Source organism: Dasypus novemcinctus, chromosome 26 (genome assembly GCF_030445035.2).
Source record: "Dasypus novemcinctus isolate mDasNov1 chromosome 26, mDasNov1.1.hap2, whole genome shotgun sequence".
NCBI classification, from domain to species: domain Eukaryota; kingdom Metazoa; phylum Chordata; class Mammalia; order Cingulata; family Dasypodidae; genus Dasypus; species Dasypus novemcinctus.
Genome location: NC_080698.1, coordinates 47,983,204 through 47,998,880, shown reverse-complemented (window position 1 = coordinate 47,998,880; position 15,677 = coordinate 47,983,204). Strand labels below are relative to the sequence as shown.

Here is a 15,677-nt window from a genome sequence, read left to right as displayed (position 1 = left end):
ATGCCCCGTGAATCATCCTCCAACCTGAAGCGGACACTCTGGCTCTTTGCCTTTTCTGTGTCTGCTTTCCACAATGTACTGGGAGTTGTCAATCCCCAGTATCTCCTTAAAAAAAAAAAAGTGTAGCGGGTGTAGCCCGTGGTTGACCGTGTGCCTCACCCTGGTCAGAGGCTTCTGAGTCATCATTTGGCTTGTCTTAGGACACCAAGCCCACTTTCGACGTTCAGTAAATATTTGAGGCGTGACTGTCCCAGGGAGGGGCTCCACCCTTTCCCTAGAACTTCCTCCCTGGGGCATTTTGCTTGTACTTTTCTCCTGGCTCTTCGATTGCCTTAAAGTCTGGCTATTTGTGTTCCTGTCTCCTCACTCTATTTATTCTCTTTTCAAATCCTTTGCACTGTTTCTTTGCCTTGAACGTTGTTCCCCAAGAACGTAAAAAGACTGGCTTTTCACTGCTCAGGATTTAGGTCAAAGCTTACTTCTGAAGCCTTTCCTGTGCCCTTAGGCCAATCCAGACCCCAAGCCATTTACAATCACATCCCCTTGTTTTATTTTCTTCCCTGAAAATCAGTTTTTGAAATTATTCTGTCTATTAACCTATTGGTCCATGGTCTGAGTTCTCCCCTCCCACAGGAATGTCAGCTCCGTGAAGGATATCAAGGGTATCTTATTTCCTTCTATATTCCTAGCACCTAGGAGAACTGGGACATAGTAAGTGCTTAGTAAGTATGTTTTGAATGAATTAATGATTGTTGCCCGAGAACTCCTCCAGCAAAGCCTTTGGGACTAACTTTCAATAATGATATTTGTTGGAGAAAATACGGCGCTTACTGGGACATGGAGACTGATTGACCGTAAGCAAAGAATTTATTGGGAAGCTCTCCCAACAGAGGAGGTCTGAAGAACAGACTTCACCACATGGTGAGGGTCTGAAGAGAGACTTCAGCCCACTCCTGGAAGGGGGGATTTGGATTTATACAGAACTTTCCTAGGCGGGCAAATGACAGTTGGTGGGAGGGGGTCGAGGGTCTGAGTGAAGTGCAGGGGCCAATGAGAAGCCCTAGAGGTGGAACTTTCCCTGATAGTGACTAGAAGACAGTGGGTTAGGGAGTTATGGTCTCTTGGAATGGTGCAGGAGCAGATGTTTCTTTGCTCTGTAGGAATTTTATCTCCCTCTGATATGTAGGTAGGGAAGGTTTCCATTTCCCTTTACTCCCATCTCTATGTGGTTTCTTTATTTAACCTGTGGGGAAGTGTCATGCCCTTGGACTCGTCGGCTTATGGGGGATGGGGTTAGCCTTTCCCCAGTGCATATCAGGGGAGACTGAGCTACAGCTTGTTAATTATTGCAAACCTCTAACAATAATAAATGCTGTTCATTGAGTCCTAAGGATGCACTGGGCTCTATAAAAAGTATATGTTGGGGAAGTGGATGTGGCTCAATTGATTGGGCTCCCATCTACCATATGGGGGGCCCTGAGCTCATGTCCCAGGTCTCCTTGTGAAGGCAGGCTGGACTGTGCCCGTGGAGAGCTGGTGCAGCAAGATGAGCCAACAAAGGGAGACAAGCAGACACAGTAGAACACGCAGAAAATGGACAGAGGGCAGATAGCAAGCAAGCGGCAGGGGGAATAAATACATAAAATAAATCTTTTTTTTTTTTTTAAGTATATTTTGGGAAGCAGATGTGTTTCAATCAGTTGGGCACCTGCCTCCCATGTGGGATGTCCCAGGTTCAATTCCTAGGTTTGGTTTCAGGGTTTGGTTCCCAGTGCCTCCTAAGGAAGATGAGCAAGACAGTGAGCTGACTGCAAGGGGCTGGCACTGCAAACTGATGCAACAAGATGACATAATGAAGAGACACAATGAGGAAACATAATGAGAGACACAAGTAGGGAGCAGAGGTGGCTCAAAGCAATTGTGCACCTCCCTTCCACATGGGAGGCCCTGGGTTCGTTTCCTAGTACCTCCTAAAAAAGAAGACAAATATACAATGAACAAACACAGAGAGCAGACAGCCAGTGCAAACAAAGGGAGAGAGAAATAAATAAAAGAAATCTTTTGAAATTATCTTACTTATCTTATTTAATCTTTAAGACAACCCTATGGGATAAGAGGGTGTTTTCATTCCTCTTTGGCAGATGCAGAAACCAAAGCTTAGAGAAGTTAGATCACACAGCTAGAACTGGAGGGCTGGTTCTCAAAGTGGTATCCTCCACCAGCCACAGAAACAGAATCACCTGGGAACCCGTTAGAAATGCAAATTCTTAGGCTCCACCCTGGACTTCCGGAATCTGAAACTCTGGGATAGGGCCAGCAATCTGAATTTTAACTAGCGCTCCAGGCGAAGCAGATGTACCAAAATTAGAAAATTCCCATGCTACAGGAAAGCTGAGCTTACTTTTTAATAGCTTCCTTAAGATAAAATTCACGAAAACTACATACATCATCATCTCAGTTGATGTGGAATATGTGTTTGACAAAATCCAACGTCCTTTCATGATTAAAAAAACACTCAGGGAAGTGGACTTGGCCCAATGGATGGGGCATCCGCTTACCACATGGGAGGCCCACGGTTCAAGCCCCAGGCCTCTTTGACCGGTGTGGAGCTGGCCCATGCGCAGTGCTGATGCGCGCAAGGAGTGCCCTGCCACGCAGGGGTGTCCCCCGCGTAGGGAGAGCCCCACGTGCAAGGAGTGTGCCCCATAAGAAGAGCCACCCAGCATGAAAGGAAGTACAGCCTGCCCAGGAATGGTGCCACACACATGGAGAGCTGACACAAGGTGACGAAACAAAAAGAAACACAGATTCCTGGTGCCGCTGATAAGGATAAAAGTGGTCACAGAAGAACACACAGCGAATGGACGTAGAGAGCAGAATACTGGGGGGGGCAGGGGTGAGAAGGGGAGAGAAATAAAAAATAGGGAAATGGGCTTGGCCCAGTGGTTAGGGCGTCCGTCTACCACATGGGAGGTCCGCAGTTCAAACCCCGGGCCTCCTTGACCCGTGTGGAGCTGGCCCATGCGCAGTGCTGATGCACGCAAGGAGTGCCCTGCCACGCAGGGATGTCCCCATGCGCAATGAGTGCACCCTGTAAGGAGAGCCGCCCAGCGGGAAAGAAAGAGCAGCCTGCCCAGGAATGGCGCCGCCCACACTTCCCGTGCCGCTGACGACAACAGAAGCAGACAAAGAAACAAGACGCAGCAAATAGACACAGAGAACAGACAACCCGGGGAGGGGGAGGAATTAAATAAATAAATAAATCTTTAAAAAATAAATAAATAAATAATAAACCGTTAAAAAAAAACCCTCAGAAAACTAGGAAGAGAAGGGAACTTTTTCAACATGATAAAGGGAATTTATGAAAAATCCACAGCAAACATTACACTCGATGAAAGACTGAAAGCTTTCTCTGTAAGATCAGGAACAAGGCGAGGATGCCCGCTGTTTTGTCACCAATTTTAGTCAACATTGTACTGTTAATAGTATCTATGTTGTAAAGCCTTTTACTTTTAGATTATCACTAATCCTTACTGTTAATCTTTAATACAGGAATCGTTATCCCTATCATACAGAGGATATGAAACTGGGGTGATTGGAGAGGTACGGCCGCCTATTTAAGCTCAAACAGTCAATGTGGGGTAGAGCTGGGACCACAACCCCAACTGCCTGCTTTCTGTGCTTTCTGTGCCAGCTTTCGTATCCTGGGGCACGTCCCTTTCCAGAGCTTTCAAAACATGCCCCCTCCCCTCCTTTCAGACTTTTTCTGGAAGTCAGGCTGCCTTGAAATCTCAAGGGTGAGAGCTGTACTGCTTCACCCATGCTCTTTTCCCCAGCTGGAGGCGAAGGCCAGAGGAGGGGCTCCAGGGGGATCTGGAAATAAAAAGGAGAGAGGGCTGGACTGGGCACAGCAGTACCGCAAGGAGGTTGGGAGGGGAGGTAAGGATGTTTTTTTGGGGGGATTGGGGGTCTTGGCAGAGTTTTGCTAGGCATAGGGAGTGAGGCTGGAGCATAGCAGGCTTGGTTGGTGCTAAGTGAGAGAGGACTTTCTGGCATCTGTGGGAGCTGGCCTGAAGAGGCCCCTGTTATTAGAAGGAACGACCGCTTCTTGAGCTTCTAGTCTGTGCCAGCCCCCCTGTGGCTGGGGCTGGGAATAGGGAGAAGGACATCTCAGGGCTGGGCATCCAGGGTCTGGGGTGGGGTTGTGTGGCTAGAGCAGAAATGAACGTGAAAGTACTTTTGGCTAACAAGGACAGGATGAAGGGGTAATTCTGTGAGTCACCTAGAAAGGCTTTCCGAAAGGGGATGCCAGTGACACTGGGGCTTTGAGGCTGAGAAAAATTATGCCTGGGTCAGAGGAAGGCAATGTAGGCTGGGGGAACTACCTTAGCAAAGGCTTGGAGCGTGGAAGACCTGGAGCATATAGGAGAAAACAATTGTGGCAGGTGAGACCAGGGCTATCAGGGCTGCCCAGTGTGGCTGCTGCTAGCCCCAAGCCACGGTGGCTATTAAAATTAAAATTAAATTAAAATTCAGTCGCACTGTTTTCCTAGTCCCATTTCAAGTCCTCAGTGGCCACATAGAGCTTATAGCTATGGCATTGGAGAGTACAGACACAGAACATTTCCATCTTTGCCGAAAATTCTGTTGGCCAGTGGGAAACCTTAGGAGGGGTGAGGTGGAACGCAGGGGAGGCCGGAACTACAGAGTGTGACTCGTCTTCACTGGAGCCACCTCCTGCCAGCATAATGTGGACTCTGACCCCAGGGTCAGGAAGTAACCAGCCATCCCCAGCCCGGGCTTGGGATTCCGGATCAGTGTGGCCAGAGCTAGGGTCAGAGAAACATGGTGTGAGTGGGGCTGGGGAGCGGGTGGGGAGCTGCCGGACGGACTGAGCCCCAGGTCTGGGGGTGCTCTCTAGCCTGGTCCCAGTTGGGGTCCATAGGGGTTGTGGAGAAGGGCTGGGGAAGGGAGGGCAGGGAGGAGGCTTGCCGGATGGGGGTGGGGTCCCCTGGTGTCAAATGATGAGAGAGGGAACCCTCCCAGCCCCTCCCAATGCGCTGATTCTGCTTCCTTCCCAGGGCCTCACCTGTCCAGCCGGCGAGGATGGACTACGCCATGAAGTCCCTCAGCCTTCTCTACCCCAAGTCCCTCTCCAGGTGAGGAGAGCCAAGGGAAGGAAGGGGCCCTACCCACAAGCCGCAGCCTCCAGCTTTAACGTGCAGTCACCTGGGGATCTCATACGAGATCCCCGTTCAGGAGGTCTGGGGTGGGGTAACTCCCCACGTCCGCCACCCCCGGGGAGGGTTAATGCTGCTGATCACATACTGAGCAAAAAGGAGCGAGATTCTGGGCTTGGTCCCTTCATGCCTGATCTCTTTTAATAAGCCTCACGACAGCTCTGGGAAGTGGGGATTAGTATGCCAAGCTAGTGGATGAGGAAACGACTCAGGGTTTTGCCTCACTCCAAAACCCAGGTTCCTTCCAGTAGTTTGGTTCTGCATTGTGTTCCCAAGAGCTACTTCGACTTCTGGCTTGACCACTCGGTCCCACTTGACGGGTGAGAAAAGTGCGACTGAGAGAGGAAGATGGTGATTGGAAGGACGTGGGGTATCGCTTTGCTCCTCCTCAGTGTGGCCCCTTAACCAGCAGCCGCATCTCCTGGAGCTTGCTAGAAATGCAGACTTTCAGGCCACACTCCAGACCTACTGAATGATCACCCGCATTTTAATAAGACCCCCAGGTGGCCTCAGTGTCCATTTAAGTTTGAGACACACTGATCCAGCAGCCTCGCGACTAACACCATCTAGGGTGGCCTCGATAGCTGGCAAGGGAGGGATAGGTTGGGTTCAGCCTAGCCCATGCAGCGGGGTGAGGGCTGGGAGGCATCAGGGGACTCAGCCCGCTGCTCCAAACCGCCCGCAGTTGTGTAGCAGAGAGCCCTTCGGTGGTGACGCGGAAGCTGCCCTCGGAGCCCCGTGCAGAGGCCCTCAGAGCCCGGCGCTGCCGGGTGAGCAGCGCGGACCGCAGCGTGCGCAAGGGCCTCGTGGCGCGCAGTCTTGCTGACCTGCTGGCCAAGGTGAGGAGCGGGCGGTGCGCTGGACCCGGCCCAGCCGCTAGGGCCCTGGCTAAGAGGAGGCTCTGCCAGCATGCAGTTCCTGGCTTGGAAGGTGAAGGGGTTTCCTCTCTTGTGCGGGCTCCAGTGGGTGGTGGTGACTGCCTGGAGAGCGGTTCCAGCGATCAGTGACATCTGTTAGCAGACGTCGGTCTACCAATCACGGGCAAGGCAGTATTTTGCCATCCCACACTAACAGGTCAGTGGAAGTTTCAGAAGTTGGGAAAATGAGCAGGATTTTCGCGATCCCCTTCCCCAACAACCTAACTCCAACCAGCTCAGCTGCTTTTAGTCGTCTTCCACACTGGCCTCTGCTAATCCTGCTCTGTATTAGTCAGGGGCTGTGTGCTTTGCTGCACCATTGGCTTAGCAGCAATATAGGGGTGGGGACCCCCCTCGCCTGCAAACCCAGGCACCTGGCACAGAAGGTCAAATGTTCCGAGAAGGCTTCCAAGGACTAGAGTCTGTTTAACATATGGAAATCACAGCTGACCTACTCCCTTTGAATTTTCTTTGAATTGGGTCTGTTCTTTCTGGGAACAAATTACCCCTCCCTTGCAAGGCTTCTCTCTGTTCCAGACTACATTTCTTGTTCTTCGAATCAAAAGGGCTCTTGCGCACTTTAATCTCGACTTAATGCTGTTGCTACTTTGGTGACCACCTCCTGCCTCAGGGTGGTCCTTTTACCTATGGCTTCTGGCTCTACCCGAGAGACTCATTAGGTCAGGGGAGAGGCCCAGGGATTTTCTGTTTTGGCAAATACTTCAAGTGATTCTTATATGCACTGGGTGTCGGAGCCCCCTAATTGGATTTCTACCTCCTCAAGAGGCAGGGAGGACCAACCGTGAGGCTCCATCTTTCCACGAGGGTACACACAGGTCAGAAGTGAATGTTACTGATAGATCAGGGAAGGCCTTGGCCCATCTACATGGCTTTTCCAAGGCTGGCAGCAGAAATGAAGAGCAGAGAGAGTAAGGGGGAGACTGGAAGGTGTTAAGCGTGGCAGGGACCAAAGAATATAGTTCTTTATTGGCCACGGCAAAGAACAGATGACTGTGTTTGTTTGTTTCTTTGTCTGTTTTTAATTTTATTGTGGTAACATATATATACAATATGAAATTTCCCTTTTTTTTTTTTTTAAAGATGTATTTATTTATTTAAACCCCCCCCTCCCCCGGTTGTCTGTTCTCTGTGCCTATTTGCTGCGTGTTGTTTCTTTGTCCGCTTCTGTTGTCGTCAGCAGCGCGGGAAGTGTGGGCGGCGCCACTCCTGGGCAGGCTGCACTTTCTTTCGCGCTGGGCGGCTCTCCTTACAGGGCGCACTCCTTGCGCGTGGGGCTCCCCTACGCGGGGGACACCCTGCGTGGCAGGGCACTCCTTGCGCGCATCAGCGCTGCGCATGGGCCAGCTCCACACGGGTCAAGGAGGCCCGGGGTTTGAGCCGCGGACCTCCCATGTGGTAGACGGACGCCCTAACCACTGGGCCAAGTCTGTTTCCCCGAAATTTCCCATTTTAACCACTTTCAAGTATACAATTCACTCACAATGTTGAGTTACCATCGCCACCATGCATTGCCAAAATTTTTTCATCAGTCCAAAGAAATTCTGTACCCATTAAGCATTAACTTCCATTTTCCCCCAACCCCCACCCCTGCCTCTGGTAAACCTGTATTCCACTTTCATAGTAAATTCAGAGCCAGAATGTGGAGTAGAAGTTGCCACGGGCTGGAGAGGAGAGGTGGAAGGATGGGAGGAATAGCTAATGGGTACAGGATTTCTTTCGGGGGTGATGAAAATACTCTAACATTAGATAGTGGTGATGGTGGCAAATGAATATGCTAAAAAAAAAACACTAAATTTTACACTTTAAAAGGGTAGATTTCACGGTATGTGAATTACATTTGAATGGAAAAAAATGTACATGTGACTTCCATTATTTTTATTGGACTGTTCTAGAATATTAACTGTGAAGCCTGGTACCAAGAGGGACTGTGACAAAGTCTTCGGGTGCTGACCCCTCAGAGGAGAGCCTGGGTTCCAGTCCCATTTCATAGATCCTGGCCCCTAGAGCTCCCACAGGTCACTCTCTGCCTTGGCGGCTGAGGCGATGTGGCCGCCCCCCACACCAGCTCTGTGGCAGCACGGGGATGACAGAAGCATCACTGGCCTTATTCTCCAGGTCCGAGACACCCTGATGCTGGCAGACAAGCCCTTCTCCCTGGTGCTGGAGGAAGATGGCACAATTGTAGAGACAGAAGACTATTTCCAGGCTCTGGCAGCTGATACAGTCTTCATGGTGCTCCAGAAAGGACAAAAATGGCAGCCCCCATCAGAGCAGGTGAGGCCCGACCTGTGAAGAAAGAGAGTATCTGGAGCCTGGGAGAAGGCTTGGGGGATGCCAGCCACACGCATGTCTTCCTGCAGGGGAACGGGAACCAACTCTCCCATAAGCCAGTCAAGATCGACGTGGCCCGCGTAACCTTCGATCTGTACAAGCTGAACCCGCAGGACTTCATTGGCTGCCTGAACGTAAAGGCGACTCTCTACGGCACATACTCCCTCTCCTATGATCTGCACTGCTGCGGAGCCAAGCGCGTCGTGAAGTGAGTGACCGGGGCTAGCTGGGCACGGGGCGGGTGCCCGGCAACGGGGAGAGCCTTGTCTGCTCGCATCCACCTCAGAGCCTGCCTGGGTCTGGCTTAGGTGCTGAAAAAGCACAATGTTAGATTCGTCTAGAACTTTAGGCTTAACTAAATGATTTGATTACAGCAATGCATGCTAAAGGGGTAAACATACCCCTCCTGATGGAACTTGACTATATTTAGTTTAGTTTTGTTTTTTTTAAAGATTTATTTTTTATTTATTTCCCTCCCCTTTCCCCCCTCTCCCCCGGCCCCAGCTGTCTGTTCTCTGTGTCTATTTGCTGCGTCTTCTTTGTCCGCTTCTGTTGTTGTCAGCGGCACAGGAATCTGTGCTTCTTTTTTGTTGTTGCCTCATCTTGCTGTGTCAGCTCTCCATGTGTGTGGTGTCATTCTTGGGCAGGCTGCACTTTTCTTTCACTCTGGGCGGCTCTCCTTACAGGGCGCACTCCTTGCAGGTGGGGCTCCCCTACGGACGGACGGGGACAGACGGGACCCCTGCGTGGCAGGGCACTCCTTGCACACATCAGCACTGCACATGGGCCAGCTCCACATGGGTCAAGGAGGCCCGGGGTTTGAACCGCAGACCTCCCATGTGGTAGACAGACGCCCTATCCATTGGGCCAAGTCTGCTTCCCGTGTTTAGTTTTGATAGTTACCTTCAACTATGGCAACTCATATATAGATAGATGATAGATAGATAGATAGATAGATAGATAGATAGATAGATAGAGATCACAATTTATGTATTTATTTACTTATTTTTAGGAGGTATCAGGGATTGAACCCAGGACCCTGTACATAGGAAGCAGGCGCTAAACCACTGAACTACATCTCCTCCCTGCAACTCATAAATTTTCCACTGAAAATAATTCTTCTAAATTGTCTTCTAATCAACTTTTTAAAAATGAACATGTGTCAAAGAGTTCATTTAACTCATTAACAAATAGGAGAACCAGCAAGAAATTACAAGTCTTTTAAAGGAGAATTCAAAGTTCCACACACATATAGGTCCATCAAAAGTGCAGAAATTTTATAAAGAGATATAAAACTAGCTTTTTCCACGGGGGTGGAGGGAATGGAAATCAACTGTCCTTCCAAAGGAATTCATTTGTAGTTTCTTCTGACAAATCCTACTCCTCCCCATGTGCTTCATTTGGTATTTACTAAGTACCCACTGTGTGGGGCCCTACGCTGTAAACTAAAGGTACAGAGATGAACAACATGCAATAAAATAAGCTCCATGGGGGTAAGAATTTCTGTGTTTCCCCAGCACCTTATTGAAGCTAGCACATAGTAGGTGTTCAGATTATCATAGAATGAGTAATGACACGTAAGATCCTTGTTCTTAAGGGGCTTCTGAGAAATCCTGCACAGGGTCCTCAGAGTTCTGCCAGAGCATATGTAGCATATGCACAGCAGACCTGCTTGGATTTAGTTCATCTTCTGCATTCCAGAATACAGCTGAGGGAACTGAGGCTGAATGGTTCCACTTCCTGGTGATGACAATTCATTGGCAGGCTGGAGACTGGTTCTGTGGTAAAAGTTATACTTTCCTCTAGGGCATATCACGCCACCTCTTGATCCAAGCTTGGGGCCAGGAGTTTGTGGATTTCAAAATCTGGAACAAGAAGTTTCAACCTTTAAACTGGATCCGTTTAAAGAAGCAGAACTCTCAGACCTAAAGACATTGGATGTATTGTGCAAAACAAACAACAGAAACAATAGAAAGTTTGAGTCAATATAGTGACTTAATAGGTGTCAGCTAGCTTTTTTTTTTTTTAAGATTTATTTTATTTATTTCTCCCCGCCCTCTCGTTGTTTACATTTGCTGTGTCTGTTTGTTGTGTGCTGCTCCTCTTTTTAGGAGGCACTGGAAACCGAACCCCAGACCTCCCAGGTGGGAGGAAGGCATCTAATTGCTTGAACCACCTCCATTTCCTGCTTTGTTGTGTCTCTCATTATATTTTGTTTTGTTTTTAAAGATTTATTTTTCCCCCTTCCCCTTTGCCCGCCCTGCTGTTTTTGCTGTCTGTGTTGTCTTCTCTTCTCATTTTCTCTCCTCTAGGATTCATCAGGATTTGATCTTGGAGACCCCTGCTGGGGAGAGAAGTTCCCTGTCGATTGTGCCACCTCAGTTCCTGGTTTCTGCTGCGCTTCTCTTGTCTCTCCTCTTGTCTCTCTTTTGATGTGTCATCTTACTGCAGGACTCACTTGTGCGGGCCCCTAGCTCACCACATGGGCACTTGCACAGGCATGCTTTCTCTTCTTCTTTTTCACCAGGAGGCCTCAGGGATCCAACCCAGATCCTCCCATATGGTAGGCAGAAGCTCTATCACTTGAGCCACATCTGCTTCCCTCTCATTATGTTGTGTTTTTTTTTTTTAAGATGTATTTTATTTCTATTCCACCCCCTCATTCCCCCGTTGTTTGCTTTCTGTGTCCATTTGCTGTGTGTTCTGTGTCTGCTTGTATTCTCATTAGGCAGCTCCGGGAACCGATCCTGGGACCTTCGGGAGTGAGAGAGAGGCAATTACTCTCTTGCACCACCTCAGCTCCATGTTCTGCTACGTCTCTTATTTTCTCTGCTGTGTCTCGTTGTGTCATCTTGCTGTGCCAGCTCTCCATGCCAGCCAGCACTCATGCACAGGGCAGCTTTCCTGCATGGAGCAGCATTCCCACGCAGGATGGCACTCCTATGGGGGGCTGTGTTCTCGTGTGGGCCAGCACTCGGTGTAGGCCACCTCGCTGCATGGACCAGCTTCCCCTCACCAGGAGGTCCTGGATATCGAAACCTGGACCTCCTATATGGTAGATGGGAGCCCAATTGGTTGAGCCACATCCATTTCCCTCTCATTATGTTTTGCTCCTAGTGTCTCTTGTTGCGTCAGCTCACTGTCTTGATGATCTTCTTTAGGAGGCACAGGGAACTAAACCCAGGACCTCCCGTGTGGTAGCGAGAGCTCAATTGCTTAAGCCACATCCACTTTCCTCAGCTAGCTTTAAATCCTCACTTCTCTAATTTGAGAAATGGATATAATTCTTAGGAAGGCTTCAAAAATTTAAAATATTTTCATGTGTTCTTATAGTCTTTTTGCCCTCTAACCATAACTTAAATTCACTTATTGAAGGAAGACTAATAGGAGACTCAAGTTTTTTTTTTTTTTTTTTTAAAGATTTATTTATTTAATTTCCCCCTCTCCCCTGGTTGTCTGTTCTTGGTGTCTATTTGCTGTGTCTTGTTTCTTTGTCCGCTTCTGTTGTCGTCAGCAGCACGGGAAGTGTGGGCGGCGCCATTCCTGGGCAGGCTGCACTTTCTTTTCACGCTGGGCGGCTCTCCTCACGGGCGCACTCCTTGCGCGTGGGGCTCCCCCACGCGGGGGACACCCTTGCGTGGCAAGGCACTCCTTGCGCGCATCAGCGCTGCGCATGGCCAGCTCCACACGGGTCAAGGAGGCCCGGGGTTTGAACCGCGGACCTCCCATGTGGTAGACGGACGCCCTAACCACTGGGCCAAAGTCCATTTCCCTAGACTCAAGTTTTAATATCAGGCAGGAAGCATTTAGTTTCCTTTTGTTTTCCCCTGCCCTGATCCCTGAAAACTAGGCATACCTACTGACCCTCACCCATCTCATTTGAACAGACTTGGATAAGAATTTCATTAAAGTAATCTAGCATTCAACCAGCTACTCTTTTTTTTTTTTTCCTCTTTTTATTAAGTTTTTAAAAATCTTATTCTGGCCCCAAAATACATATGTATATACAACATAAAACTTGCCATTTTACAACTCAAAAGCATTAATTACATCACAGTCTTATACAACCATCACTACTATCTATGCCCAAAACTTTTTCATCATCCCGAACAGAAACTATTATTACACAATAACTCCTCATTCCTTCTTCCTGGGCCCCTGCTAACCTCTAAACTACTTTCTATCTCTATGAATTTGCCTATTCTAGATATTTCACATAAATAGAATCAGACACAATTAGTCCTTTTGTGTCTGGCTTATTTCACATAGCATAATGTTTCCAAGATCATCTGTGTTGTCGCATGAATCAGATCTTCATTCCTTTTTTATGGCTGAATAATATTCCATTGCATGGCTAGACCATGTTTTGTTGATTCTTTCATCTGCTGATGGACATTTCCAACCAGCTACTCTTGACCCAAGTTTTCCCTTCTCTTCTACCCATCAGTTCCCAAATCAAGCGTTTTATGTTATTTCAACATCATACTCCCATACAGCTTGTGCCTTCCCATTTTGTGGATAAGGAAGCTGAAATTCAGAATTACAGTAGTTTGCAAAGGTCACATAGCTAATAAGACTGAGTTAGAACTCAAACCTCTGTCTTACTGAAGTTCTGATCTTACTATATTGTAACAGCAGTTGTGGGGATCTGCATGTCTAGTAGCCTGAAAATTAACTAGACTAAAAGTGACTTGAAAAGTCCTTGGAATCTAGAACAGAGTGTCGTGAAGGACATAGACATGCTATATAGATTAATTTGGCTTCCCTAAAGTAGTATTTTAAAAATATTTTGTTTTAGTCTGCCAAAGGATTGCCGCTGCCAAGTATCAGAAATCTGTTGGCTTTTAGAAAGGATGTTTATTTGGGGTAAAAGCTTACAGTCATAAGGTCATAAAAGGCCCAGCTCATGGTTGCTTTCTCACCAAAGTCAGCTGCCCTGTGTTGAAGCAAGATGGTCACCAATCGCTGGCTGGTGTCCGCCTTCCCCTCTGGGCGTCCTCTTCCACTTGAGGCTCTGTGGGCCCAGCCTCTTGGGGCTTCATGCTTAAGTGAAGTCCTCTCTCTCCTGGCATAGGGCTTCTCTCTCAGGGCTTCCTACATCAGGCTTGGCTCTCTTCCCACGCTCAGCTGGAAGCGACCAGGCAAAATGGTCCATCTCTCCCAGGGACATTAGCTGTTCGAGCTGTCTTCTTTCTGTCCCATGGCGGGAGCAAAAATAACAGAGCTCTCTCTCTCTCTGTGTCTTCCTGTGTCCATTTGTATCAGACCCAGCAGGGGCAGGGACTCAACCTGAGTCATGCCTAATGATACAGTCAACTCAAAAGGCTCTAATCTTAACAGATAATCTAACCAAAGGCCCCTCGGCTGAATTTAATACAACCAAAGGGTATCACCCCCAGAGGAACAGATTGGTTTACAAACATAAGCTTTCTCTTTTGGGGATTCATAAAATAACCTCAAACTGCCACTTATTATTTTTTAAATTGGCTTGACTTTTGCATGAGAAAGTTTGGGAGGTTCCAGACATCTGAATTAAGATGGATCCGGTAAAGCCTACAGACCTTTCGGTTGGCCGAGGCAAGGCAACATCTGTTTCTGTTTGCACATTGCTCTACAATGTCTAAAGCATATTCAATTCCACTGCCTCAGTGGTATTAAGATTTCATTGATGATGAAAAACAAGTGTAATGAGACAAATTCCTTCCAGGCCAGCATAAGAGTATGGTAGAGAAGGTGTTTGAGGGGATGCAGGGAAGGGGAGTCTCGATGTTTTGACTCCTCTACCTTCTCTTTCTAACCAGGGAGGCCCTTCGCTGGGCCCTCTTCAGCATGCAGGCCACGGGCCACGTGCTGCTCGGCACCTCCTGTTATATGCAGCGACTCCTGGATGCCACAGAGGAAGGGCAGCCCCCCAAGGGCAAGGCCTCACCCCTCATCCCAACTTGTTTGAAGATGCTGCAGTGAAGGCCCAGGGCTCACAGGCCTTCCCCGCCCAAGGGCTAGCCTGGGGAGCCCATGCTCAGCTGAGAGAGGATGTAAGAGCTTCTCACCTCCCCACATCTCCCTCACGCCACACAACCACAACGAAGCTGCAGATGGAAGAAACCCCGGGTGGGCTGGCCAAGGAGAACTGTGCGTTCTCGGCCTGGTCCAGCTTCTTCCTGCCCCAGGTAGCAGCGCTGACTAAGAACAGGGCACCGTCAGGCTATGAAGTCTGCCCTCACCGAGCTGTCTTCACATATTACACTTTCTTCTGCTTCCCTATCCCAGAATACTCCTGTGTGAATTTGCCAAGTCCAGTAGTGTATTATGTTAAAGTTTGCAATAAATTATTTATGCTGATGCATCTTGTTTGCCTGTGCTCTTTAGGGTGAGGTGGGGGTTCTATCTAAAGAGCTGGAAAAATCTGAAGGAAGAGAGGAATCTATCCTCAAACCATTCCCCAGCCAGGGGAAACCGGTAGCACTTTCCAGCAAACCCTGCAGTTGATTTGAGAACTAAAGTCTGCTTATTCTGAGACTTGAGAAGACCATGTAATCAATACCATAAGTGACAATTCCCCAATTAAATCTGCCTGTCAGGAAGGCTTAGACTGGGAGGGTGAGATTAAGGCACTCTTCTATTTTCTCAGTGTAGCATTTTTGAGCAACCTTTTAAGTGTTCTTAAGTGTAAATATATTAATCAAGCTGGAACACACAACTCTCCATCAATTCCTTCTCAGTTTACCAGACAGCTTACTTTTGTGTGCACAACTTTCGATCTCAGGATTTTAAAGTGAGCTGACAGGGAGTCACAAAGGTGATTTATTACTTTTTCATCAGTGCGAGCTGGCATTTCTCACGGTACAACTCAAACAAGACAAGACAAGCATAAAGGGCTGGACTGTGTTTTACTCTGTGGCTCTCAGATTTTAAAATGGTATCAGCAGTCAAAGATGGAAGCAGCCCAAGTGCCCATCAATGGAATAATGGCTAAACAAAATCTGGTTTCCCTCTATACAATGATTCCATTGTAAATCAGCTGTAAAAAGAAATGGAGCTCTGATACATGATACCTTGATCAACCTTGCAGATATCATGGTGCATGAAATAAGCCAGATACAAAAGGACAAATATTGTATGATCTCACTTATGTGAAATAACTAGAATATGCAAATTCATAGAGGCG

The 15,677-nt window shown here is 48.2% G+C and overlaps 1 protein-coding gene across 4 annotated transcripts; it reads left to right on the top strand.

Moving 5' to 3' along the window:
• The first annotated feature begins 3,902 nt into the window (after window positions 1-3,902).
• CIDEC (cell death inducing DFFA like effector c) lies at window positions 3,903-14,855 on the top strand. Of its 4 annotated transcripts, none has more exons than XM_071212218.1 (7): window positions 3,903-3,939; window positions 5,082-5,159; window positions 5,478-5,560; window positions 5,926-6,079; window positions 8,294-8,452; window positions 8,539-8,717; window positions 14,311-14,855. In XM_071212218.1, the coding sequence occupies exons 5-7, from the start codon at window positions 8,309-8,311 to the stop codon at window positions 14,471-14,473; spliced, it is 486 nt and encodes a 161-aa protein (XP_071068319.1). In that variant the 5' UTR covers window positions 3,903-3,939; window positions 5,082-5,159; window positions 5,478-5,560; window positions 5,926-6,079; window positions 8,294-8,308; the 3' UTR covers window positions 14,474-14,855. The 4 variants fall into 4 exon arrangements, with proteins under 4 accessions (XP_071068319.1, XP_012378479.1, XP_071068320.1 ...); XM_071212219.1 differs by lacking the exon at window positions 3,903-3,939 and adding an exon at window positions 4,766-4,850; XM_012523025.3 differs by lacking the exon at window positions 5,478-5,560 and having other exon boundaries at window positions 3,922-3,939.
• Window positions 14,856-15,677: the final 822 nt, after the last annotated feature.